The sequence below is a fragment of the Cardiocondyla obscurior genome, linkage group LG07 (genome assembly GCF_019399895.1).
Source record: "Cardiocondyla obscurior isolate alpha-2009 linkage group LG07, Cobs3.1, whole genome shotgun sequence".
NCBI lineage: Eukaryota > Metazoa > Arthropoda > Insecta > Hymenoptera > Formicidae > Cardiocondyla > Cardiocondyla obscurior.
In genome coordinates, this window is record NC_091870.1 from 2973912 (window position 1) to 2999025 (window position 25114).

At 43.9% G+C, this 25114-nt stretch overlaps 4 protein-coding genes across 4 annotated transcripts; 3 read left to right on the top strand and 1 right to left on the bottom strand.

Annotated features, from left to right (window-relative positions):
- The first annotated feature begins 3171 nt into the window (after positions 1–3171).
- On the top strand, positions 3172–9295 carry LOC139104014 (serine-rich adhesin for platelets). The gene is made up of 6 exons (XM_070659233.1): positions 3172–3363; positions 3437–3603; positions 4068–7691; positions 7761–7797; positions 8214–8408; positions 8619–9295. The coding sequence occupies exons 1-6, from the start codon at positions 3172–3174 to the stop codon at positions 8646–8648; spliced, it is 4245 nt and encodes a 1414-aa protein (XP_070515334.1). The 3' UTR covers positions 8649–9295.
- Positions 9296–9489: 194 nt separating this feature from the next.
- LOC139103859 (inositol-tetrakisphosphate 1-kinase) lies at positions 9490–11512 on the top strand. The gene is made up of 5 exons (XM_070658940.1): positions 9490–9973; positions 10077–10175; positions 10245–10386; positions 10470–10606; positions 10686–11512. The coding sequence occupies exons 1-5, from the start codon at positions 9749–9751 to the stop codon at positions 11262–11264; spliced, it is 1182 nt and encodes a 393-aa protein (XP_070515041.1). The 5' UTR covers positions 9490–9748; the 3' UTR covers positions 11265–11512.
- A 1177-nt stretch (positions 11513–12689) lies between these two features.
- Ciapin1 (cytokine induced apoptosis inhibitor 1) lies at positions 12690–14469 on the top strand. The gene is made up of 6 exons (XM_070658941.1): positions 12690–12799; positions 12869–13063; positions 13328–13647; positions 13725–13869; positions 13972–14084; positions 14192–14469. Exons 2-6 carry the CDS (start codon positions 12913–12915, stop codon positions 14303–14305), a joined length of 843 nt encoding a protein of 280 aa, XP_070515042.1. The 5' UTR covers positions 12690–12799; positions 12869–12912; the 3' UTR covers positions 14306–14469.
- A 111-nt stretch (positions 14470–14580) lies between these two features.
- Positions 14581–17590, bottom strand: LOC139103861 (uncharacterized). The gene is made up of 3 exons (XM_070658942.1): positions 17431–17590; positions 15865–16017; positions 14581–15720 (listed from the first exon to the last, which is right to left on the bottom strand). Exons 1-3 carry the CDS (start codon positions 17554–17556, stop codon positions 15640–15642), a joined length of 360 nt encoding a protein of 119 aa, XP_070515043.1. The 5' UTR covers positions 17557–17590; the 3' UTR covers positions 14581–15639.
- Between the last annotated feature and the right edge of the window lie 7524 nt (positions 17591–25114).

Here is a 25114-nt window from a genome sequence, read left to right on the forward strand (position 1 = left end):
TCTCGGGGCTAATTACGCGAGACGTTGGCTTTCGCCGGGCAAGACTTCGTCACCGTGAAATTGGATTAATCCGACGGAAGCGGAAATGCAATTTTCCTGAGCGCGAGGGTCGTTAAAAATAAAGAAAAAGACGAAGAGGTGTTTTCTAAGGAACCTTCTCGAGCTCGGATAATTAATTAACGACGGGAGATGTCGATCGTACGTTTTGGAATCGCAGTGTTTTGGAAAAAAAAATATCCGGGGAAAATTAAACGCGCCTGACAAAAATTATGACCGTCGGTTATAATTTGCGTGCTGAGGAAGATCGTTTCCTCGCTCCTGCTTCCGTTTTCTGATTCTCTGGTCCACGCGAAATTCACCGTGAGTTGCGCGCGCTCGGCTGGTTCTTCTCGCGCTCCGAGCTATCTTTCGCCTTTAAGGGTCAACATTCCCGACCGTCACCACGCACGAAGACCGTTATTACGCTGATAGTTGACCGTAACAGGGTGACGAAAGCCGGCGCCGATAGCGCGCCGCGTAAATTACAGCCGCGGTGACTAACGCGAGTCGGCGACGATCGCGCGGCTGATAAAATTGCAAGATTGTCGAAAGTCTCCCCGCAAACAAGTCGCGGTTAATCACCGTGACTTTGGCGATTACGTACGCGCGTGATTTGTCGAAATAAAAAATTTTCCAAGCCACGTATAAAAGCGTGTACACTTGAGCGGATCAACAGCGAGCGTTTGCAAACAATTAAGTCATTGAAAAAAAAAAAATAACTTGCTGAAACCAACGAATGCCGCGTTCGCTGTGCGCTCGTTCGCCAAGTGCATACACACACACACCCATCTCTAAAACGTCGCAATAATTGATAAAAATTTCCCCGTTAAATGTGAATGAAATACTTTTAAGAATTAAGGAACCGACGAGATCGAGCGGCGATTAAGTCTCGAGATTTCTGAACGAGCGCGTTATAATTTCGTATCAATATCAAACGTTACGGAATATAATGCTTCCCAATTTTCGTATTTTTCACCGGTAAGGTGCCGCTCGGCGCGAATTACATGGGTTTTAATTACATTTCGGGGGCGTGCGCGCGGGTCGGTGACCGCTCGCCGAACGCGAAAGGGTGCCCCCTCGGGGTCGCGCGAACGCTGGTCCATCGTCTTTAAAGAACGTCGTGCATTACGTACCTTTGACGTACTGTTATTGATCACGCGCGCGCGCGGGCGCGAGGAAACGTTAAAGCGGCCGAGGGCTTCTCGGCGGGCCGGGCGCGTGTAGTAAGGGGAAGAGGAACGTTGACGTCATCCGACGTCCGATCGGCCTTTCGCTAAATTAGCGTCCTTGCACCGGCCGGGAACGCATCTGCCTTTGTCCGCGGGGCACGCCCCGCCTGACATTTCCTTTGAAAAAATGCCGCGGCGATTTTTCCCGGCTGGCCGCGCGCTTCGCCGGAGGGTCCGGAGGGCGCGTCCGCGATGACGCAGAGGGCTGGTGGACGCGAGGAACGGTCAGCCGTGTGCAACGCGCGTGTTTCACGCGCGGGCTACTCGCGCAGCAAAAAGCGCCGGCGTATTATTCACAGGTCAAACGCTACGAGCCCGCTTATCGGGAGCACAATATCCTTGCGCGGATCTTTTTTTTTTTATTTTTTATTTTTTTTTATTTTCTCTACCGGTGCTCGAGGAGCGAGATTCGCTCTTACTGGAAAGGTCGACGGGGTTGGTAGTCGAGGGAGCGAAGTCGGAAGAAGGAAATCGACGGAGGAAGCCGCGGCGCGATCGAACGGCCGCTGAAAGTTCTCGGTTTACTCCGAAGGGTGAATCTGGAGCCTCCCCTTTAAGGGTCGATACCGTTGTCTATAGAAACGTCGCTCGGCAGCCGGCCGGGATAGCAGAAGGTTCGACGACGTAGCTGAACGTAGTGCGGGAACTGCTTGATTTCCAGCCGCTAGTTGGGAGAGAGAGCTGGGAACGAACGGGAGGGCGACCACCCCCGCTTCGAAGCGCGAGAACGAGGCCGACGTAGAAAGAGAGAGATAGATTCAGAGCTTTATTATCGCCGGTCCTTGAACCCGGTCTTTGCGACTCGTACGCCGTTTTTTTTTTTTCCCCCGTTCTCTCGGGCTTCTTCATCCGGTTTGCGGCCTTCCGATCGATACGTTGTAAAAATAATATCTCTTATTTAGTTTATATCGCACTTGATATATTTCTTTTAGAACGCTTACGCGTTCGATTGAACGAGATTACCTGCCTCGACCGCGTGCTAAGGTCCGTATCTAGATCGTAAGAAAACGTAATCGGCTAGTTTTTCACTCACGGAGAGCCGCAGCGTTGAAATTATATATTTACGTGTGTGTGGGCGTGTGTGTGCGCGTAGCGTGCATATAGATCGCATAAGTATTTGATGACACAAAGTGTTGGCGTGCTTTAAAGGCCTTAAATTTCACCCGCGCCGCTGAAAGCCCCGCTCGTTCGTTATAAGCCGCACGTGTGCACGCATCGCACGGCGATTCGCGAGCCTTTCCTTTTTAATCACGCTCATCGCTGTTTGTCTATTATAATTGGGGTTAAATGCCACGTGCGTGCTCAAGGACGCCGCGGAATCGCGCGCGTTCGCCAATTGATGCATATTTTAAAGCGGTGCAACGGACACACTGCCAGGTCGCCACGTACGGACGCTCAGCCGTTAATGTTTCATCCGTATATAAGACACGCGAGACACGTGTAGATATCGTGCACCGCGCGAAGGAAAGGGGGTGGGAGACTCCGCATTACTTTTTTACATTTCCAACGCGACACGTGGGTGGAAAAGATATCAGGACCGAACGAATTACTCAAAAATATTCGCGACCGCGTGCGAGCGCGAAAACTTCTTCGCCTGGACAGTCTCCGAATAAAGTAATCAGGCTCGAAAAAAAATCCTCGCTCCGCAACGTGGCAATTAAATACCTGATAACGGCGAATGGTAATTAAGACACGTGCCGCTCTGAGCTCGCTTATGCTATCGACGGCTTTTCCCGCTCTATCATTTTCTTTTGCGGACGACGATTCACCGTCGCGTGAATATTAGCTGTAACGCGAGGTGGGACTGGTATACTTCAGGACACCTATCTCTGGTTGCAGGGAAAACTCGAGCTTCCCGGAAACGTGCGGCAACGGAATCTGCTCGACGACGTCGCTGGGGGACATGGCTTCTGTTCGCACGTGTTACTGCAAACGCGAGGGAAATGCAGCACGCGGGAAGAATAATGATATTGTAATGCACAATGGGAATCGACACCCCTCGGCCGCCGTGATTAAAAAGTCGATGGCCGCGGCCAGGACTTGCAGAAGCGACCAGGAAACGCGCGCTGGAACGGGACGCGCCGACAAGCGGATGGTATTAAACGATTCGACTCTATTCCCTCGAACGCTTAACCGGCTGATTTTTACGAGGAAATCATTTCTTGCAGATTGACACGGTCCGACCAACGGAAGCGCAGCCTCCCGATTTTATGTTGAGCCCCGAAACGTCGACTGTCCTCGAGAACGCCGAGGATATTATTAACAATGCAAGGATACGACTCGAGGAAGTATGCGCGACGTCGAGGTTCGACGCTGCCCAACGAAATAGAAATACGTGAGTAGAGAAAAACACCTGATTCCACGACGGAGAGAAGCATTTCACCTTATGTTTTATTTAGATGCCCCCAGCTTCTTCGCAAATGCAATTCTTTTTTTTTTTTTTTTTTTTTTTTGTCGCACAATCGAAAACCGATTGCAAAAAGAAGAAGATAACAGCGTGCAGCTTGTATGTACGATGTTTGACGCGAATTTTACTTCGATTTGTTGGTCATTATTATAAAAAAAATATATATTGCAAAATAATTTGTAGGGAACGAATTTATTAGACGCGAGGTATATGCCGCTTATGTTATCATAAAAATAAATTATTAAGTATTTCCGCCAGTGAATCCCATTTCATTTTAATTACTTTGTATTACCGTCTTACAAATTTTAATAATTAATTTATACTATTCGCTGTGTTATATATATAACGTTCTATATAATAAATGTTTTATTATTTATTGATTTATTATACAGATATTCGGAACCGCCGTTGGACGACGAGACGGAGGAGCGACTGTACGTCCGCGAGCTGGTGGCGTCCAAATTTCAAGACACGTGCTCCGCGAAATTGTTGGAGAACGGCACCGCGACGAGCGCGTGCTCGGAAAAGCAGGATCTGCCCCCCGTGACCGTTCGCAGGACCGATTTGTCGGCGCCGAAGTTCCGAATGTCGCGACGACGACGCGTCGACCGATTGTCTTTGAAACGCGGCAGCGACGATCGGTCTTTTGGCCGATTGCCGTCAAAGGACTCGATCGAGACTGGGAGAGAGACGACGGCCCGCGAACGTCAAACGTTGTCGGCGCGAGATAGCACGTGCAGTATTCAAGTGGGACCATCGGTGACTATCGCCCATCGAGAACTAGCCTGGCAGGATCTGGAGAACGTGCACATCTCGCCGGATTCGTCTCGGGCACAAAATCGCGCGAACACGGCCACGTACACTGTGCGTCACGAGGGAAATACGAGCGACCCAGAAGGGACGGCGAGGACTCGTTGCGTGAGATTAGACGCGATACGTCGTGAGAAACCGATCAAAATGCCGATCGCAGCTACGCTCGAAGTGGTTGGTCCCAGCGGCAAGTCGAGAGAGAACGACTTTGAAAAGATCGAGAACAGCAGGTCGCAAAGTGGCGAACGAAGCGAGGATGCGAGGGTCCAGATTCACGGAGGAGAAAAACGGGACCGGAAGCTTGACTTGCGGGACCCCGAACGGTCGAAAAACGCGACGAGTCGGGGGGCGGCTAAGTTCGTCGTGATTGAGACCCCGAGAATAGATAGGAGTGAAAAATTGAAGCTCAAAGCGAGAAACGACCGTCACGTGGGAATTGCTTCGGGCGATGATACGGAGATTCGCTGCGGGAAGGACGGCAAAACGTTCCACGGACGCGGTGAGGCTGATTGCCGCCGAGACGACGAAAACATTGCAGATGAGATCCTGGCGGAGGAGAACCAAGGTGATCGATCAAAGCCGTCGCCTGCCGGTGACGTATCAAGGAAAGCGAGTTTTCGTCAGCGCGAAAATGTCACCGCGCGCTGTCGAGAGGCGGAAATCCCGTCGCCTTATCGGACGATTGATGGACACTTTTCGCACACGTTCAATAGTCATAACGGGCAAGAACCGTCCGACGTCGCCGGCAAAAGCACGCGTCGCCGAGCGAGAGCTCCGGCTTGCACGGACGTTCTCTACGTGGAAGATAATTCCGACGAGATCGACCTGTACCGACCTTGTCTCGGTGACTTGGACTCAATCTTGCACTCCAACGACGTGAAGATCGAGCGTGTTGCCCGCGTAGCAAGGAACCTTACAGAATTATTATCAGACCCTGAGTTCGCGCTGCACAAGCGGCAAGACGATAATCACGAGAAGCTATGTGAAAACTTAGACGAGAAAACTGAGAAGCACCCGCTTGCGTTCAATAAGCTAACTCGAACAGTTTTGGAAACCGAAATGAAGAACGATAATTTGGTTTTGGAAAAGCGTCAAAGACAAGATCCACAGAGATCGACCGGGACGAGTTCCTCGGCTTTCGCAAGAGAGGAGGACGGTCCTCGCGGCAGCTACTCGAGGACCTCCGTCGAATCGAGCGTGTTCCCCGTGTCGGATACAAGCGACGACGCCAGGATATCTCGCGAAAGCGAAAAAACCTCGCCTATCAAGACGCGCTTATCGGAATCGTCGATGGACAGATCGGATGTAACGACGTTCTCCAGTCTGGTCCCGGCGTTATCGAGCACGCGCACGGAGGCACAAACGTATCGTATTCGTAACGAGGAAGCCGCTCGCGATAATCGTCAACCGTTCGTCGATTTCTTTGCGGATGCAAATTCAATCGTCGCCGCGAGCAAGATCTCGAGACGCAAGATTCGTCGTGCCGGAAGAGAGTACGCCGACAATGGGATTTTCGCGCGGCTTCGGAGGGACACTTTCCAAGCTACGGATCGGCTCGTCACCTACATCCTGCAGGACGAGAAACGTAGCGTCGAAGGGAAGGTCGCGGGCGCCCTGAGGAAGTCGGCAATCGCGTCCGCGACGGTGCAAAAGCTCTTGGACCACCTGCGCGAGGCCGATTCGATTCGCGATCAAACGGAGACCCTAGACATTCTGAGGAACGTTCTGATTAACGTCAAAAATCAATGCGACCAGGAAAACGACAAGGAAACGCTTTCCCAGGGCGTTTCTAATTTTCCGGCTGTATTGAAGACGCCGGCGATCACAGTCGACGAGTCAACGTCGCGAGAAGAAGGAACGCGAGCGAAAACTAACGCAAAGGAGATCGTACGGATCGCCGGGAATTTCGACGAGCTCAACAACCCCCCTGTCGATTTTTCCGAATGTCGCGGAACAAGAGAGAGCGTTCCGTCCACGGCCCGTTGCGACTCCACTCGTTGCTTGGAAAATAATAAGAAAGACATGAGTCAGACCGAAACTGCGAACGTAGCGATTGCTGCAGCAGATGCTAAAAATCAAGAAAATAACGACGTTCCCGGGAATAACCCGGAAAAAAGTGAGACGCTTGCTCGAAGTGTTGCTTTCTCGAACGCGGTTGAGGAAATAAATTTCCAAACGGGAAGCAACGACGCCAAATTAATCGCCGATAAATCTAAAGACTCCCGCGTCTCTCCCGCGTTTCCGGAAATGAGAGGAAGGCCAGATTTCGAGTTTGCTTCTAAAAACGAAGACAACGACAAGGTACGAAACTCGTGCTCGGAGGCCGAGTCGCTGAAACAGATCTCCGACATTCGTAGCGACGACGACGGAGGTTTCAAGGAGAATTCATTTCCGAAAGTTGTATCCGCCCGATCGAGGGAGGACCGTGGCGTGGAAGCTGCCGGCACGGTTATCTCGGTATCCGTGAACAGAGAATACGTAAATACCGAAAGGCTCGGGGAAGATAAACCGAACGTGCAAATTAACGATGATCGCGACGGAGGCAAAACTATCCCGCGAATCGAGGAGGTGATCGACGTGCCGTCGAGTAATCCGGAAGAAGCCGCGAAAGAATTTAACATTGAAAAAGCGAGCGACGTTAAGACGTCGAGAGGCAAGAAGGTGTTACTGGCACCTCCGGAAGCTTCGGAGATAAAAAACGAGCGAGCGAGCCCGGACGCAAGTCCCCTCAAGATCGCCGATGAACCTTCAACGGAATTAGAATTTAATCTCGCGCGTTCGTCGACAAGGGAGGACGCCGGTTCGTTACGCGAAGCAGCAATTAATCCGCGCGTCGGGGAAAAGATCGAGTCCGCGGATAATTGTTTCGTCGATTCTCCAGGAAGCTGCGCCGTCCCAGCCGCGAAAAGCAGCGTGCCGTCCCGACGGGAAGTCGCGTCGCGCAACGAGAGAGCTTCCCTTGACATTGCCGAGAAGAGTGATTCAACGAGGGACACGAGGAACCGAGAGATTCGCAAATCGATGACCCTCGCATCGGCCGAGAGTCGCGGAGACGGAAATGAGATCTCGGGACTGCGAAATGCCGCGAGACGCGGTAACGAGCGACAATCGGCCACCACGACGAAGAGTTCGCGAAATTATAAAGCAGATGCCTTGTCTAGCTCCAATTCCAGCATCAGCAGCACGCTGCTGGACCGCGACGACAGGTGAATAAAATTAAAAGCCTCGTTAATTACTTAATTACGATTCTAAAATGATTTTAATCGTGCCCGCAGGTCGACCAGTGGCACGTCGAACGCAAATACGAGAGGTGTAAGTATGCTTTTCCGAATGTTTATTTTATTTATTAATTTTTTAATTCCTATAGCAGTCGCAAAGCGGGCGGAGTGCGCGCGGGATGCAATAACATCAAGGCAAATATCGGTACGAGGAAACTTTCCGTTACTTCTCGTCCTCTCCCCTTCTCTGATTATGATAATGTCATAAATTACATATGTTAATGCTACAAATGACGTTGTAAATTACCATAGCAATGTGATCAAACGTTATCGCATTAATCAAATTGTTCGGTTGCGAAACAATATAATGACGCGATTCCGCCCGTAATATACCGCTGGATTTTATTGCGTGATCTAAGGTTTCGTGGCGAGGAAAGGAAACTCTCGACTGGCGGACGTCATGTCGCCGCGTGTAATAAACGATAAATTAACTCAATTTGCGGGTTCCAGATCGGGACCACCTCCGAGACGTCTCATTCCGAGGGTGAGCTGTACATGCCGAGCTCGTGCTCCTATTCCCTCGGCGAGGTGCGTGTCTTGAAAGGGAGACGCGATTTAATCGAGGATAACGCGATGGAACGCGACAGCAGCGTGACGGTCCTTGTCACCAGGAGCATGTTAACGTCTTTGAACGATTCCACGGTGGTAAATATATAAAAAAATACCCGCGACTGGAAAGGCAGAAGCTACCCACAAATAATGGTCGTAAGCTTAAAAAGGGACTCGACTCTTTTAATTTATTCAAGATTTTGTGCTAATAATTAAAAGGGAAATATATTATCTAAAATTATTCCGATCTCTTGTAATTTTCTTACGTCTTATTTCGAACTAAAAATTTTTATATTTCTCTTGCAGTCGCTGTTGGAAAGTTCCGAACACGTTTAGAAGAACGAACCGCGAGCTTCTTCGGCGTGACACCTCGACTTATCACGGATGGCACCGATCTTTCTCTACGCAAGGATTTTTTTATTTTCGCCGTGATAACGCATTATCAATTTCTACGGAACGTTTCAGCAAGCGTTGCAACTTTTCCGCGGTGGCTGTCGGAAAATTCCGTAGCGCTCAACGTTCCAGCAATATTGCGGGAACGTTGCTCGCCACTGTAGAAAAATTCTAAGAGACGCGATGTAAAATAGACTCCTAAAATAATCTCGTCACTCAACTATTATTTTGTAAAAGAAAATCTCCACGCTAGATATAAAAGGAACGTCTTCTCGATTACAAGATATAAATGTAAGAAAAAGGACAAGCGTTCAGCGTTGCAGTTTAAGATTCAATTTAATTTACTTGCAATGTACCCAGTCGCATTCCACGTAATATTTGTCATAGAAAAATATATGTACATCTCTACAGATTAGATCGAGCGTTATCTGCGAGCCTCGCGTTAATCGTACTTTACACTTTAAATTTTTTACGATAACCGCTGAAAGTTATTTGCGGCGTTCTCGGGCAATTACGTAGTTACCGCTCGCGACTCGGAGGAGCCAGCGGTATATACGAGCGGGTCTCGCGCGCGACGTTCGAGAAAACGACGTGCCGGCGATTTCTGGCAAAAATCTCAGTCGTAAAAGGCCGGGCCGCTGCTCTCTCGTCTGTGCCCCCCCGCCGGCCTCGAAAATCGTGCGACCCGGGGCGCATGTTTACTCACGCAACATCCGATAAGGTACACTTCCGGCGGCGTGTGCAGCGTGCGGCGTGCGCGGAAGGTAAACAACGGGACCTGGAGAATACCTGGATCGGTGGACGCGGGGGACGCGCGCCTGTACCCGTGGCAGGAGGGCGCGTGGTGACGTTGACGAAGCGGCCGAGGGTTCCCGGCGTGGAAGCGTCCCGCTCGACGACGGCCGCCGACGACGCGGACAGGCGCGGTAACACGGCGGCTACAGAGACGTAGGGTAACCTAACCTTAAACCCCGCCGTCCACGCCGCGCGAGGTATGAGCCTGGCCTAGCGGCGCCGGAATCTCTGCGTGCCGCGCCGCGATAATGAGGGCCGCCGACCACTGCCTCGTCCCGAGGACGACGTGCGAGGTCGAGCGCCGGTCCGCCGGCCGCGACCGGAGCCAGCGCGAAGCAGCTGGTGCGAGCGACGACGGCGGAACGTGCGACAAATGCGTCATCGGTTACTGGGTGTCCGAGAAAAAACGGCAGAAATTCAACTGGACCGACTTCGAGGCCATATGCGAGGTCGAGGGGTTCCGGTTAAAAATGGTAAGCTAACGCGGTCTGTTCTCGTGATGGAAGAGAGGAGGGAATGCAAACGCCTGTTGGTAACTCGATAAGGTTTTAATCAATCTTTTTATCTGCATTTTAGATTGATGTGAATCTGAGCTTCGAGAAGCAGGGACCATTGCACGTTTTTCTACACAAGCTAACGGATATGCAGACACACGCTGAAAGCGGCGATAAAAATGTATATATAACTATTGAGAGTAGCGTTCGTCCTATTTGGGTTGGTAATAACTTGGTATTACCTTTATAGGCTGAAGATATTGTTTCGAGGCTTCAGGAGTACATTGCCAAGCATCCAGATCTGATTGTTATTGATCCTCTGGACAATATTAGGAACTTAAGTAATCGTTGTAAATCTTACGAATTTATACAAGAGGGCATTCGGTTTAAAGGTACTTTAGTTACTTATAATGTTACTTAAAAATAACCGTGAAGGAATTGAGCTATACTTAATATTAATTTCTTTCTTTTTCAGGCGTATTCACTCCTAATTTTGTAGAAATCAAGAGTAGAAATGTCCACGAAATAGCATCGACGCTAAAAAAGCACGGTATTAAATATCCATTTGTTTGTAAGCCACTTATGGCATACGGTTCGAGCGATGCGCACAAGGTAAGTATCTATCTATCGTTTCTCGCAGCACGCTAAACGTTTAAAGTGAATAAAACTCAAAATTGTTTTTCGATTTTAGATGATGATTATCTTCAATGAAAGGGATTTGAAAGACTGTCAACTAGCTTGCGTCGCTCAAGAATTTATCAATCACAACGCTATTTTGTATAAACTGTTCGTAGTGGGCGAGCATTTTCAAGTGGTCGAGCGTCCTAGTTTTAAAAATTTTTATCAAGAAGACTGTAATTCACTAAGTACAATATTCTTCAACTCGCACGATATATCGAAAAGCTGCAGTAGATCTAAGTGGTCTATACTGTCCGAAGAAGACATTCCTTTAACTGTGAAGCCAAGTTACCAAATATTCGCGACAATTGTTAAGAATATTCAAGAAATATTTGGTCTTATTCTAGTTGGAATAGATGTTGTGATTGAGAATCACACCGGGAAGTACGCGATCATAGATGTAAACGTGTTTCCCGGATACGACGGCTACCCGGAATTTTTTGAACATTTAATAGATATTATTAAGAAGTTGTTGATAGAGCGAGATGTTTGCAGGCAAAACTCTAAGGGTTGTACGTTGAAGAAGTGTCAGAGCGACGATCTGGACTCTGGTTTCGAGAGTGACGAAAAGAGAAGGTGTTGCACAAAATGAACATATGTGATGGAAAAGATTGATTTTAAACGAGGAATTAAGCTGATTTTAGTATTAATCGCGATGGTAGCGTCAGCATGCCTGCACTGTTGTTTTATATTCGTCTATACGACTTTTTAAAAACGAAATTCAGCTCTCTTTCACACACCTTTCTGCGCGATTTATTTATATTGGATATAATAACTTTTTTTGATATTAAGTTTTGTATTACGATACGAATCACATCACACGGTGCTTGTTTTTTTTTTTTTAAACACGAGCCAGGAATTAATATCGTTCGCGAATTCGAAGTATATATTTTGTAATAAATCTCAGTACAATGTGACTACGACTGCCAGAGATGATATTTTGTACGTTTTACGTGTACACGATTTTGCATTTCCGCGACGTTGTTGTATATGTCTGCGAGCTTTGTTGAAGATATTAAGTACATGTAATGTATACGGCGCGGTAAAGAGTGTACGAATATACGAGCAATCGGAGTAATCGCAACGACGTGAAATAGAACTACTACAGTATTTATAAACCATTAAATGGCTGTCATTGTTAATATCTTTTTTCTTATAAATATCAATCTTGTTAATGCAGAATGTCTTAATATCTCGTTCATTAGTTCTTGCAATTATGTCGATTGATTCGCAAGCATCCTAAACGTTATAATATTGTACAAAGTAACTTATAAAAGTGTTTCAATTTATTTCTCTGGAAGAAGGTATTTTGAACACACGTTTTTGTCATTTAAATTAAAAGATATACATAAAAAATAGTTTTATAATATTCGTTAAATGCTGTGTAAAATTTTCTTAGTCATGGAACTCTTACCCGAAACTTTTTATTTTATTTATTTATTTTTTTTAATGGAATACTGGCGAGATAATCGAGATTTGAAGTGATCTATATTTATGTAAGTTTGGTGGTTCCTCTGCGTAATGTATACATTTTATTCATTTACGCTGTATAATATAGAATACGATATCTGCTCGCTTATCTATATGTACATATATTTTATATGAATAAATTATACAGATAAGCGACGAGTCTGTCATGATTCGACTCGAATAATAAAATCTCGATAAAAATAACAGTATGCGATATGCAACAAAATCTATATCTACTTTTCGTGAAAAAAAAAAAAAATTGATATTTTAATACGCGGAGTTCTAAAAAATTTATTAGCTTAATCTTTAAATTATTGTATGCGTTTAATCTACGAAAAAGTAATCTCTTGATGAAGAAGAAGACAAATAAAAATTTACTTTTTATCATCAAGGAAAAAAATTTATCCGAACTATTCACGGTTGCGTTTTATTCCAATCTTTCGAGATTCGAAATGAGATAGATACAGAATGCAAGGAAGAACAATAGAAACTTCGACCAAAAAAACAAAAGAGAGAGAAGCCCGTGTATTTCCTTGATAAGACTTCGACAAAGTAATGTAATACGCGTGCGCGTGATTAGATATTGTCTTTTATTCACGAAGTGCCAAGATAACCTCTTCGAGCCAGTGCCCAACCTGCGCTCTTGCTCAAGCTTGCGTAAGTAACTTTTCGAGCTAGCTTTCGATTTTATTTCTACATTCGATAAAGCATACGGATTTGTTGCAGCTTTTATTCCCCGTGAAATTATTGTTCGCCAATTCGATCGCGAAATGGCGTCCGTCAACGAGGGCAACGAGGTTCTCGTCGTCGCTGGGAACGACGTTTCGCCGAATGACACAACAGATTTTATCGCCACGCTCAAACAACGCGTCGGTGAATCCGGCAAATTGCAAACTACGAGCTTGTCGGACGTAAAGAAGGGTGAGCACACGTTTGGTTTATTGGGACTCGTTAAGAACGTAACGTGCATTTATTTGTGAATTCTGAATAGTTGCCTTTTGCTTCTTACTCATATTAAAAGTCAGATAATTTTTATTTGTGACATGATACTATTTTTCTTCAACGTTTATTGAGCAACAAAGGTATAGTGACGTCACACCGGAGAATTATCTGAGTTTTAGTATACATGGAAAGCATTGTGTGTAACAATGAAAAAGAGCTAATTTGTTCTGTATATGATTTTAGAGAGCCATGGTGCGTCCGCCTTTGACGTGGTCGTAGGTATTTTTAAAGAACCGTGTACAAACGAGGACTTTTTAACAGAAGTGCTAAGAATTTTGAAACCCAATGGTTCCCTCGTCATTTATGAACCTCTGGCTATGGATAAAAAGCCTGATACAGTACTTACATTCTCCGACAGAATATCTACATTGAAGTTATCCGGCTTCAAAATAAAAAATACAGAGCGAACGAGCTTGGACCCGGAGAGTAAAAATCTTTTGCTAAAAGTATACAGCAACGCGGAAGATGTTTGTAAAATATTAGCGAATAAACCATCATTTGAGGTAAACTAATTTCGCTTTATCTATGAAAAAGGTATGTTCAACAGATGTTTTGTATATAGCTTTCTATGGTGATTTAGGTGGGTTCCAGTATTCCTCTTTCATTCGCAAAAAAGCCAACTAACGTATGGAAATTAGATGACCCGGTAGAAGAAGATTTAATAGACGAAGACGAACTTTTGGACGAATCGGATCTTATAAAGCCGAACGTGTCATCTTTAAAAGGTGAAATTATTATAAAAAATGGAATGCCATTTTTATTTATATAATTGAATGAAGAGAATTTGTAAAATCGCATTAATTAAACAAATTTTTTAATCCTTTCAGTCTGTGCGACAACAGGCAAGCGAAAAGCATGCAAGGACTGTTCGTGTGGACTTGCAGAAGAGTTAAGTGGCAAAGCCGTGGCGAAAAACATTGTTAAATCTTCCTGTGGAAATGTACGTTTCATTTTTTCTTTTCTTTTCTAATTTATCAGTATGTTATATTTAATTAACGATCTAACGATATGAACATAAGTTAAATCTTTTATAAACGTTTTATACAGTGTTACCTAGGAGACGCATTCAGATGTGCTAGTTGTCCCTATCTTGGAATGCCTGCCTTCAAACCTGGGGAAAAAGTACTTTTGCCCGAAACTCAACTAGCTGTTGATTCTTAAGCCCGTCTTTTTTATTATGGAATACGATTGTAACGAACATGTATCAGTTTTATTTGTGTAAGTAACTGCGTTTCTGATATATTTTATTCCATTATGTACATGTGCCGGATATGTAAGATAGATAGAATAATTATTCTTTAAATAAAAATGTACTTAAATTATAATTTAATCTTGTATTTTTTTTTTTTACGATATATATCATTACTTTTCGGTTATCTTACTTTTTGTCACGTGAAACAATTGCGTTCTAAATGCATACTTCGTATACTTTGTAGCAACGTGATAACTTTATGAGCGCAAGGCAAGTTGATTACGGAACTTTAGAGAGGAATCATTGTGTAGATATCTTTTAATAAAGATTTATATTTATTTTAAATAATGTTTTGCGTTATTATTAATAATAAAAGGCAAGAAATGCTCGTTGAATTTGTACAACGCGCGGTAAATGTCGCTATAGAAATCCTGGAACAAACGCATTTTGTAAAACTAACATTACATGTTATCTTACATATTTTTACATTTTATATTTTTGTTTTAACTATAACAATTTTAATGAATAGTAACAACTTTCTATATTATGTTACGATATATCACAGTATAAGTATAATTTATGTTAAGGAAGAAATTGTGAAACATGCTTTTATTTAGAGATACTAAACTTTCTACTTACTAGGCGTAATTTACTTTCTATAAAAATTTGGTCAGTTCAAGATTATTTTTTTTTTTTTAGGGATAAGAGGTGTATAATAATTTAAATGCTATTCCTCGTTCTATACAAGAAGATTGCGTTATTCGAGTAACATGCATGTTATCGTATACTGTATTTATAGTTTTCGAAGAATCCTTTAATATAGCAATATATAAAAGCGACAAAGTGATGATTGATTGTAATCACCGTAGTGCAGCCAAGAATTTTATTCGCTTACTTTGTGCTGTATTATTATCAACGTCGTAATTAATATGTGCGTATAAAAGGTAGAAAAAGGATTGTTCTCGGACTGAATTTCTCGGAGTTCAGTATCATCTCCGCGCGAGACAGCACGATATGCATTTGATTAAACTTGTCTTTATGCATGATATGCATTTACGTTTCATCTTTGTGCTCTTCCAAGCATTTCATGCATATCACGCGGCGATCGTATTACATCATCGATTTGATTCGGGGCGGCAAAGTCTAACTGAGAAATCGTTTCTTAAAGTGCCGAAGAACCCGTTGACGCGACGCGAGAGTATGTCGCGCGATTATTGTTGTCCGAATAAAACCTACGTTCGTCGTTCGGTTTATCTCGCGATTAGAGACTCGCTTCCCTTGCGCTTCTCCCCGCGGCGGAGTCTCACTTCCGCGGCCGGCCGTTCCGCTGCATGAAGCAACCCTTGAACGAGTTCAATCTCACGTCAATCTCGCCCTCCTCCAGCTGAAACGTGTTCATTGTTCATTACTATGCAGGCCGCACGAATAAAGTGGTTTGTATCGGGTTTACGTATGTACACCAGACGCACGGCATGCACGGCGACGCGGTAACCAAGCGCAATTAACGGAGTTCGTATTCCGCATATACCTGATCGAACAGATAGATCTCCTTGTAACACGACGGCGACACGCATTCTCGGATGCAGCGCGTTTTGGCGACGCCGTCGATCCTGTGCTGCGATAACATCTTGCAAGCACCGCTTTCCTCGCAGGCCTGCTCGAATTGTCGGAAGAGAAGCTCCTATGGCAGAATTTATCGGGCAAATTAATTGCGGCGTCGGCCTGACAATTGTTCACCAGCCGCAATGAATACAATTACACACAAAAGGAATTTCGAATAGCGATATCTACCTTAAATAGCTCTCTAATTTTCCCTTTTTTTTTCCAATATATATGTATATATATTTTTTTTTATTTCGCTGCAATGAATCGCTTGCGTTAATTATCGCGGGATAAAGTATCGCGGTTAATTTTTTGTGATTAAATTTTTGAGACGCGGACGTTTGTTGATATTTATTATTGTAGACGAGAAAATAATCTTGCCGGGCCATTGATAAAATGGCTTTTTGCATTCCGCGTCGCTCGCGGAGATAGACAGAATGGAAACAATTGATTTGTGCATGTTGAAAGATTAACCCCTATTAGAGCCGGTGCAACTTCCAGCGCGACACACGCGCATTTAATTTCCTCTTCGCGAATAATTCCTCGTCCGCCTTTCTCCGTGCAGATAAAAGCGGCGACGGATCCTTCGGAGGAGGATATTTGCGGAGCGTAATACGGGAAGGCACACACATATAACGTTTCTTTATCTTACGTCCTGGGAAATGTGATCTTGGGAATACGTTTCTGATAACCAGATTACAGACGCTAACAATTTGTAAAATTAAATTTTACTGTGTAATCTTTTAAATAAAATTTTTTATTTTTTAAATGTATATTTTTTTTTCTCCTTTGAAAAGTATTTCGCGAAGGCAAGCGTGATATTTCGATACATCTTCTCCTAACACGGATTGCACGGATTCTTATCTTATTTTTTTTTTTTTTTAATTTTATTTAGAAAGAGGCCGTGTAATTTATATTATCTATCCCTTACTAATCAAGCTCGACGAGGAAGAGTTCTGTTAAAACTAGGCCGAACTTGTGCCGGTGCTCCGACATTTAGCACGGAATTGTTTTCGGTTACATTCGTACACGTTTTGACCTTTGGCCAAACTTCTCCCGAGTTAATGTCAAATCAATTCGGCTTCTTGACTAAATTGCGAATCTCGCTTTCCAATTTTATTTCCGCGATCGTAATAGATAGCCACCGAATAATTCCGGATTTTCGTCTTCGAATATGCGCACAATCGCTTTTTCACTTTCATTTACGTACAGCTCCTACATGTACTCGTTAACGTTATTTATTTATTTATTTTCACGGATTAGATTAAAGACGTTTCGTGCCCAATTACTGATCCACGTGCAGGGACACGTACGAGGGATCGCTATTCGCCTGAGAAATTGGTGCAGCGATCCGGCTTAGCGTTAACGCTACCGTCCCCAGGCGTCGTAAAACTGCCACCCCTAAATGAGGGTTGCTCCCCATAACCTGTATCAGCGTTCAACACCCACCACTCGTGGAGAAGGACTCCGATGAAGTATATGGATGACTTACGTTCTTGGTGGTCTCCTTGTACGGGTATTCCGGGAATGTGAAGGTCTTCGCGAGGGAACCTGGTCCTTCCTGGAGGTGGCCGACGACGAAGATCAAGCTCAGTGCGAAAACCACCCCCGCCGCCATGTTGAGCGGAGTCAGTGACCGATCAATAGACGGGGATGGCGCTCCGGTTTCTCTATCAAGTTTCCCCGGTGGAAAATAGGAAACTTTTGGGGTCTGAGGATAACTATCGACTTGTAGCGAATAATTTATCAAGTCGCGAGCGATGTCGGACGATCGAGCGAGTTACAAGAAAAGGGATTTCCTCTTTTTTTTTTCTTTCTTTTTTTTTTATTTTCTTTTTTCCCTCTATTCGGCGCCTTGTTATCCATCCATTCACGGATCATTTAATTCCTTTTTTACTTTAATGAATTTGCTGAAACTCGTTATCGAGTCTTATTGTCCCGCCAGGACGATTCATAAAATTTCACGCTTGCCTTCGCACGATCAAATAGTTTGACTCGTTGCCACTCGATTAATCGAATCTCGGTTTTATCGCGTGGCTTTATTCTTTCACATAAATTCCTGTATATGCGTTTTATCTTTGTTTCTGATATTTTTATGTCTCTTACCAGCAGTCGTTTTATATTTCCCCGCTTTTTAATACCTCGCGCCCTTTTGGAATTATAAAATGCAATTTTAATTTCAATAATATCGATTTTTTTTTTCACCTTTTTTTTTATCCCGGTATTTGACAGTAGTTAACTGTAGTAACACGGCCGAAAACTAATATATGTATTTTAACAAACCCCAAAAACGTGCCCCAAAATAAAATATTATTCATTTTTTTTTTTTTTTTTTTAAGATGCGCATGCAACAAAATTTAATGACGGCTCCCGTGAACATCCGCCGTTACGAACCGCGCTGCGAGAGAGCACGCGTGAATTTACCGATAACTCCATATGGCAGCGGCCGTTGCGATATTTGCATAAAACGTATCGAGGCGTATGCACCAAAGCGCGGCAGCATTTATCGTTTCGATCTGTATGCGAGCATTGGACGAGATGGCGAATGTTTTTGCCGAGTTAGGCGTTGTGCACCGCCAATCCCGAATTCCGCGCGCGGCTTTCGTGCCATTAATTCGAGATTTCGGCGGCGATTAGCAACAGTTCCGACTCGCCCGATATGTTCCTCTTGTCTCCCGCGTGATTACAATGCTCGGCTAGTTATACTAACGCAGCTTGTTCAGCAACGCGAAGAAATTGGCCGCTGGAATATAACTTTCTCTTGGTACCTGCCTTCAGTTTTGGTTATTGATTGATAATTGGCTCTCTTAGCAAATCTTTCTTTCATTTTAGAAAAGAAACAAAAAAAATTTCTCACGTCGACGCCACACCTTGATGAGAATATACGGTTTTTAATATATAATTACGGTTAAAATCGAAGGTGCTTTGCGTTAATCGAGTAATTATATATTTATTGAAATTGGATGCCACGTTAATCTCTTATGCAATTCATGGTATTTTCAAAATATAAGGATCTATTATTACTGACAATAATACAATAATTATTGTCTATTAATTTAATGCAGACTGCTTAACTGATATTTTCCTGCCCGGTCGCGTTATAATTACCGTATCGATTGGACCGATGTATTATAATTATCCAGGTGTTAAGCTCGAATACAGGCTACTTTTTTGTCTCGTCGTAATTGCCTTCTCTCGCTCGATTGAAATTCATAATTAAACCGTTGGATACGCACTTGACATGAAATTCGTTGCTGCACGTGTCAAAGATTAATTGAAGACTTCGATTGTGAATTAATTATGTCCTCCTGTGCAATGTAGAGCGATAGTAAGTCGACATGATTTCGGTACGAGCTAGCTTTCCATATTGGACACGTATTTTTTTTTTTTTTTTTTAACGATTTGAATTAACGGAGTAATGTTTTAGATGCATTTTTATCGCGCGACTTTGAAGAAGTTAAAAACCATTTTTTTGACTGATAAATACCCGAGAGATTTATAGCAATTATATATACATATTTCTGTTTAAACGGAATGATGAAATTTCGTCTCTGCGCAGTGAATTATATCTTGTCGGTACAAACGTAATTAACGTCCTTGCCTACCTATAGTTCTCCTCGAAGAGAGAGGAACGATAAGCAAGAGCGATTCTCCCGGGTGACGTATTTCATAGTTAGAACGTCACGATAAGAAACAATGAAATACGACGAGCGATCACAAAATACGGGAATATCTTTGCACGTTATGTCCCTGAGGATATACGCGGCCGCAATATGCCGTATATCGAATTTTTAGATGGAATATTTTATATATACATTAAACTGCGAAATTGAGACGTGAGGATAATGTTTGGTCTTAAGGCGAAAGAAAGTGATTCCGAAATTGTCCAGGAAATCTCGCAACGTTGAGCATTTCTAGTTTAAGGCTCGGTAAAATTTTATGTGTCCTACTACCTACTTACGATGGTTTTTAACAATATATTTCCGTGGAGCGCTGATATATACGAACTGCGGCGTTATGGTTATCAATTTTGCGCTTCTGGAAAACTCCCTAGGCGAAATTCAATTTGTTGCAGTGCTAAGTTTTATCTCTATTAAATAAAAAAAATTTAATTTATCATATAAATTTCAATTGCGAACTAGCAGCGGGAAAAATTTTCTCTCGGTGTAATTCTTAAGGCTGTTAGTTGAATTTATTCGTACGTTCGATCTCAGGCGTGTTATTTTTTTTAAACATCCTGCAATTTGTCACGTTTATTACGTGAAATATAATAAATCGCACGGCATTTGTTTTAGTGCTAGCAGAAGCAGAAGTCGGGAAGAAATCAAGGCAATTTCAATGGTAGACTACAGTAATAGAAGTTGATTTAATTGCAGTGTAATTAAGTGCCAGATGGCAGAGCGACTAATCTAATTACAACGATTAAAAGACTTATTCAGACCGTAGCAGGAATCGTATTTTCTTTAGATTTGTAGGTAAAAATACCTTGTTCTTATATTTCGTATAATAATTGGTAACAATTTTCGAGGAGAATAATTTCGCTTTCTTTATAGTGCATAATTTTTAAGTAATCGACGCTGAACAACACGTTGTTTTAATTATTAGAATTTTAATTAAATGAATATATATATAACTATATATACGCACACGTAATATAATTTTATTTATAAACGCCTACTTATTATCTTGGGAGAAATGCCTGGCCTACCGCAATATAATTGTTCTCGTATTTGCACGGCGGCTATAATTGTTAATTCAAACTCAATTTACCAAGGCTCTTGACCGTGTTATCGCATTTCGCGCGGGCCATCATATGAAGGAGGAAATGAAAGCCGCGAGAATTGCATTCCGCTGTTAACGGAATTGCGTGCCGCGAAATTTTGTATCAACGCCCGTCTCTCCCTTGATTTCTCGCTTTCAAGGCGGACTCTCTCGCGGGCTATTACGAAATAGGGAACGGCGATACGCCGGTTGTGTCGCGTACACCTGATTTATCGATACAGACCCTGAAAAGCTCCCCTTACGGGCGGGTTCTCTTGGCATCGAATGCAGCGCAAATCCTTCTCTGCAATTCCGGGGCGGAAAGGGACGCCGGCAGATTCCCCCCCCCCTCCTCCCCTCCCCCTTTGCGTTATTGACCGCGCAAATAAGGATCGACAATAATAGGTATCGTTGACACGCAACCAAACGAGATCTATCCCGTTCTCTGTGCGCGCATTTGCTACGTGAGATTGCATATACGTGTGCGAATCAATCGTCAACTCGGTCCTCCGGTACTTCGTGTTATTCACCCCCGCAAATGCACGACGATTTGGGCGTCGGTTAATCAAGACAAATGTGTCTGTATTCGAACGTTACTCCACATATGAAAGGAAAGCAGAGGCGCATTCATCCGCTGACGAAATCCCATTCCCATCGGTCGAAAATTAAAATATCACGGACCGCGCGCGTAATTCCCTCTAGCTTTTTCTACGTTAAAGAAGGCCTGTTTCACGTTTAATATTTAAATTTTTTTTTATTCAATAAGAAAACTCGTAACGTTACGGGATATACAACGAATGATAAAATATCAGGGTAAAAGCATTCCTATTAGCGTGCGACCACGATTAAGGGTATCTTGCATTTCCGTGTAATGATCGTTAATTACTGAGCTTTGGTTTAATGACACTTAATCGTCAGTGTATAAGCACCGTCACGCATAAACCTTCCCAACCCTTTCTAATTCCCATTGTCACGCGGGGAGATCAATAGGTCGTCTGCCAAATTAGTCTTTAATTAAAAGCATTATCTATTCACGTACCGCTATGCGTTGTACATTTCGATTGTATGCCGTGAATAGTTCATAACTTGCTTTCAATTCGTCGCGTTCGATTAGTTATTTGAGGGAGAAACGTGTATTAATAATAATGTTTCATAAATTATTATTACCCATATAAAATATAGTGCAGTTTTATATACAAGCGCGACAAATCATTTCCGTCGGTTCTCGCTTAAATCAACAGATTTTAAATGATTCACAAATAAATGCGAAGTTTTCCTCGGCCGGTTCTTGCCGCCGGAAAAAAAGAAAAAAAAAAAGAAACTTCGATGAAACTTTAGCGATAAAAAGGGACCCCGACGTGGGAACGGTAATTTCCAGACGAGTTCTACGTCGAATTAGGAAGGGACGACGTATGCCGTATTACGGTGTCATTTGTCAAGGGTTTGGCGAGACGCCAAAGCCAATGCCGCATGCATTTGACCCGCTCAAGTGCAACAAGTACAATTAGGGAAAGCAGAACTTACGTAAACTGACCCTGCGCACGGCCGGAAGCTCGCAATCGATATGCGATAGATATATCAAAATCCCGCCGATCAGAATCAAAGGAATCGCTTGTTCCACGTCGAACCAATCGCTGCCGGGACAGCTAAGTTGAAATTCAATTATCCGATTCCGGCGTCACGGTGAATTCGAGCGCGATTTGATTAATTCCCACGTAATCTCCAAGATAATCATCGAACGGCGGCGTAAGTGCCCGCGAAATTTTTATCGCAATCGTTTCTCGTTAAATCTATCTCTCATTTTACTTTTTTTTTTTTTTTTTTCCTTTCTCCTAGAAATATCACTGTAGTTTCTTTGAAAGAGAAGCGCCCGCGATTCCATATTTGAATAATATCGAAATAAATGTTGTTAATGCCGAGTATTAACTAATAATTCCATTACGCGCCGTAGCCCGGGCGCGGTTTAATATTTATTGGATCAACAGGATAAATAAAATAATTATTTTGCATATTCTGCATATTAACGGGAGACGCGGGCGGGCATTAATAAATGTAATAATTACTGAATTCGAAATCGAGATACCCTCCAGGATACGCGGCGGTGCGATGAATAGGCAAGAGTTTGCCCGCTGTATTTGTTATTTTCCATATAACTAGGCAACGCAACGTTCTCGCATACGTATCGCGGCATAAATTACGCAAACATCACGCGCGATTTTACGTTACCGGAAAACCGGCATATTGTCTTGCTCCGCGATGTCGGAGAGACGCTGTAGGGACGGGGAAGCAAGAAAAAAATACCTGAACGTCCGCGGAAAGGAATAGTAATAAGCAATTAATTTCTTTTTGTCTGTTAAAGCTTCAACGGCGCAATTAATTTCGCATAATTAATTATTTCGTCACGTCCTTCGTTAGGGCGAAACATATAATAAATCGATCGGCCTGATTTTTGCACGACTGTGGAACGTTAAATTTTATTTCACTGGAACAAACTAGCTACGAAAAAAAAATCATGCGACTCACCGATCTGCATGAGCTTCAGCGGAGTTGATGAATTCTGCCGGTGACTGTAACATAAGATAAAACGTATTAATATAGACATGTTCGTATTTAAAAAATGTAAAGGTAAGGGTTTTTTTTTTTTTAAAGATTTTCTAAGAAAAGAAAAATTTATATTTACCTATAAGTTGCTCCGCCGATGCAGGATACCTGTCCGAGGCCTGCTCCTCCTCTCAGATGGGACGTGACGAGCCATCCTTCCGCGCACTGGAAACTCGCGAACGCGCCCGGGTGAAGTTACAATCGCGAAAATTATTTAACACTGTCGCGCGTTATTTTTCGGCACTCCCGTATAAAAATAATCGTAGTAAAAAGCGTCCGATAATTGGCGGCACACCCGGGACGACCGACGAACCGGCCACGGTTCGTATAATTAGATATCGGCGTGCGGCACTTTTTTTTCACTGCACTACAGCGGAGTTCCTCTTGAACTGTAACAGATAAACGACAAAATTATATTGTAGATATTAAATTAATTAAATAAAATGTCTTAAAAACGTTAGCAAAAATCTGAAGCATTTAATTCGTAAGAAAGAATGACACTGCTTACCCTTGGGTTGCTCCGCTGGGGCAGGATACCCTTCCTGGGCCTCCTCCTCCTCTCAGATGGCACGTGTTAGGTCGTCCTTCCGCTTCCTGGACACTCGCGGGATAGTCCACGACGCTCCCGATCGCGATCTTCGATCTCGACACGAGACTGACTACGACGTAAAGCGCGAGGTCTAATAGTTACCTTGACTACGGTCAACACTCGCGGGATAGTCCACGACACTCCCGATCCCGATCTGGACACGAAACTGACTACGACGTAAAGCGCGAGGTCTAATAGTCACCTTGACTACGGTCAATACTCGCGGGATAGTCCACGACGTTCCCGATCCCGATCCTCGATCTCGACACGAGACTGACTACGACGTAAAGCGCGAGGTCTAATAGTCACCTTGACTACGGTCAACACTCGCGGGATAGTCCACGACGTTCCCGATCCCGATCCTCGATGTGGACACGAAACTGATTACGACGTAAAGCGCGAGGTCTAATAGTCACTTTGACTACGGTCAACCCTCGTCGGCGGAATGAAAGACGGGAAGAACTCGTGCTAAGCGGCGAACGAGACAATGTTTTGTGCAGGACACTGCGGTCACGGAGTCACCGGGACGAGGCGAGACACAAGTACGCGATGATAAACCGTAAAAAAACACTTGCGGAAGTCTTAATATCCGTCGCGAAAATCACCGCTCTGCACGTGGCCGGCGTACCTTCTCGACTGCGCAACGGGTCGCGTAGATCACGCGCGATCAGACGATCGATGGAGCGCTGTGATTGGTCGATGCGCTAGGGTCCCCTTCATCCCCCCGCTACGGTCGGAACCGACCTGCAGGTGGTTGCAGGTGAGGCGCAGGAAATTCGCGAAGATCGTCTGTACCTGGAAAATAATAATTAAAAATTAAAATTAAACTGAATCTCAAAATCTGTCGATATGATAGCCGACACGTTAATGCAACCATTAAAAGCGGCAATAATAAAATCGTTTTTCAACTAATTCAGGCGTCACACCAATATTATTAAAAATAGGATTACTTCGGAAGCACTTATTATCGGAAAAGAGATAAAAGGGAGCGAGCGGAAACGGTGTTTTATATCCGGTTACGACGCAGCGGCTGTTGTACAAGATATTCGATTTTTCCCGTCAATATTTTACGATCGGTGGCCGTTAATTGGGAACGAAGTGTACGCCGCGGCGCGAAGAATTACCGTCGCTTTATCGCCGGCGAAGTTTCTAAACCCATATTTATCGCCGGGAACGTCACCGCCGTCCACGCGTCAATTGTATATCCACCCCTTAGTGAATCTCA

Excerpts from the sequence above, each read along its gene's own strand:
- LOC139103859 (XM_070658940.1), top strand. The coding sequence starts at position 9,749 with ATGAGGGCCGCCGACCACTGCCTCGTCCCGAGGACGACGTGCGAGGTC. Across the intron at positions 9,974-10,076 it reads AGGGGTTCCGGTTAAAAATG|ATTGATGTGAATCTGAGCTT; the intron begins GTAAGCTAACGC and ends TCTGCATTTTAG. Across the intron at positions 10,607-10,685 it reads GTTCGAGCGATGCGCACAAG|ATGATGATTATCTTCAATGA; the intron begins GTAAGTATCTAT and ends TTTCGATTTTAG.
- LOC139103861 (XM_070658942.1), bottom strand. The coding sequence starts at position 17,556 with ATGGCGGCGGGGGTGGTTTTCGCACTGAGCTTGATCTTCGTCGTCGGC. Across the intron at positions 16,018-17,430 it reads ACAAGGAGACCACCAAGAAC|GAGCTTCTCTTCCGACAATT; the intron begins GTAAGTCATCCA and ends ATTCTGCCATAG. Across the intron at positions 15,721-15,864 it reads AGATCTATCTGTTCGATCAG|CTGGAGGAGGGCGAGATTGA; the intron begins GTATATGCGGAA and ends AACACGTTTCAG.
- Ciapin1 (XM_070658941.1), top strand. The coding sequence starts at position 12,913 with ATGGCGTCCGTCAACGAGGGCAACGAGGTTCTCGTCGTCGCTGGGAAC. Across the intron at positions 13,064-13,327 it reads CTTGTCGGACGTAAAGAAGG|AGAGCCATGGTGCGTCCGCC; the intron begins GTGAGCACACGT and ends ATATGATTTTAG. Across the intron at positions 14,085-14,191 it reads TTAAATCTTCCTGTGGAAAT|TGTTACCTAGGAGACGCATT; the intron begins GTACGTTTCATT and ends CGTTTTATACAG.
- LOC139104014 (XM_070659233.1), top strand. The coding sequence starts at position 3,172 with ATGGCTTCTGTTCGCACGTGTTACTGCAAACGCGAGGGAAATGCAGCA. Across the intron at positions 3,604-4,067 it reads GCCCAACGAAATAGAAATAC|ATATTCGGAACCGCCGTTGG; the intron begins GTGAGTAGAGAA and ends TTTATTATACAG. Across the intron at positions 7,692-7,760 it reads CTGCTGGACCGCGACGACAG|GTCGACCAGTGGCACGTCGA; the intron begins GTGAATAAAATT and ends TCGTGCCCGCAG.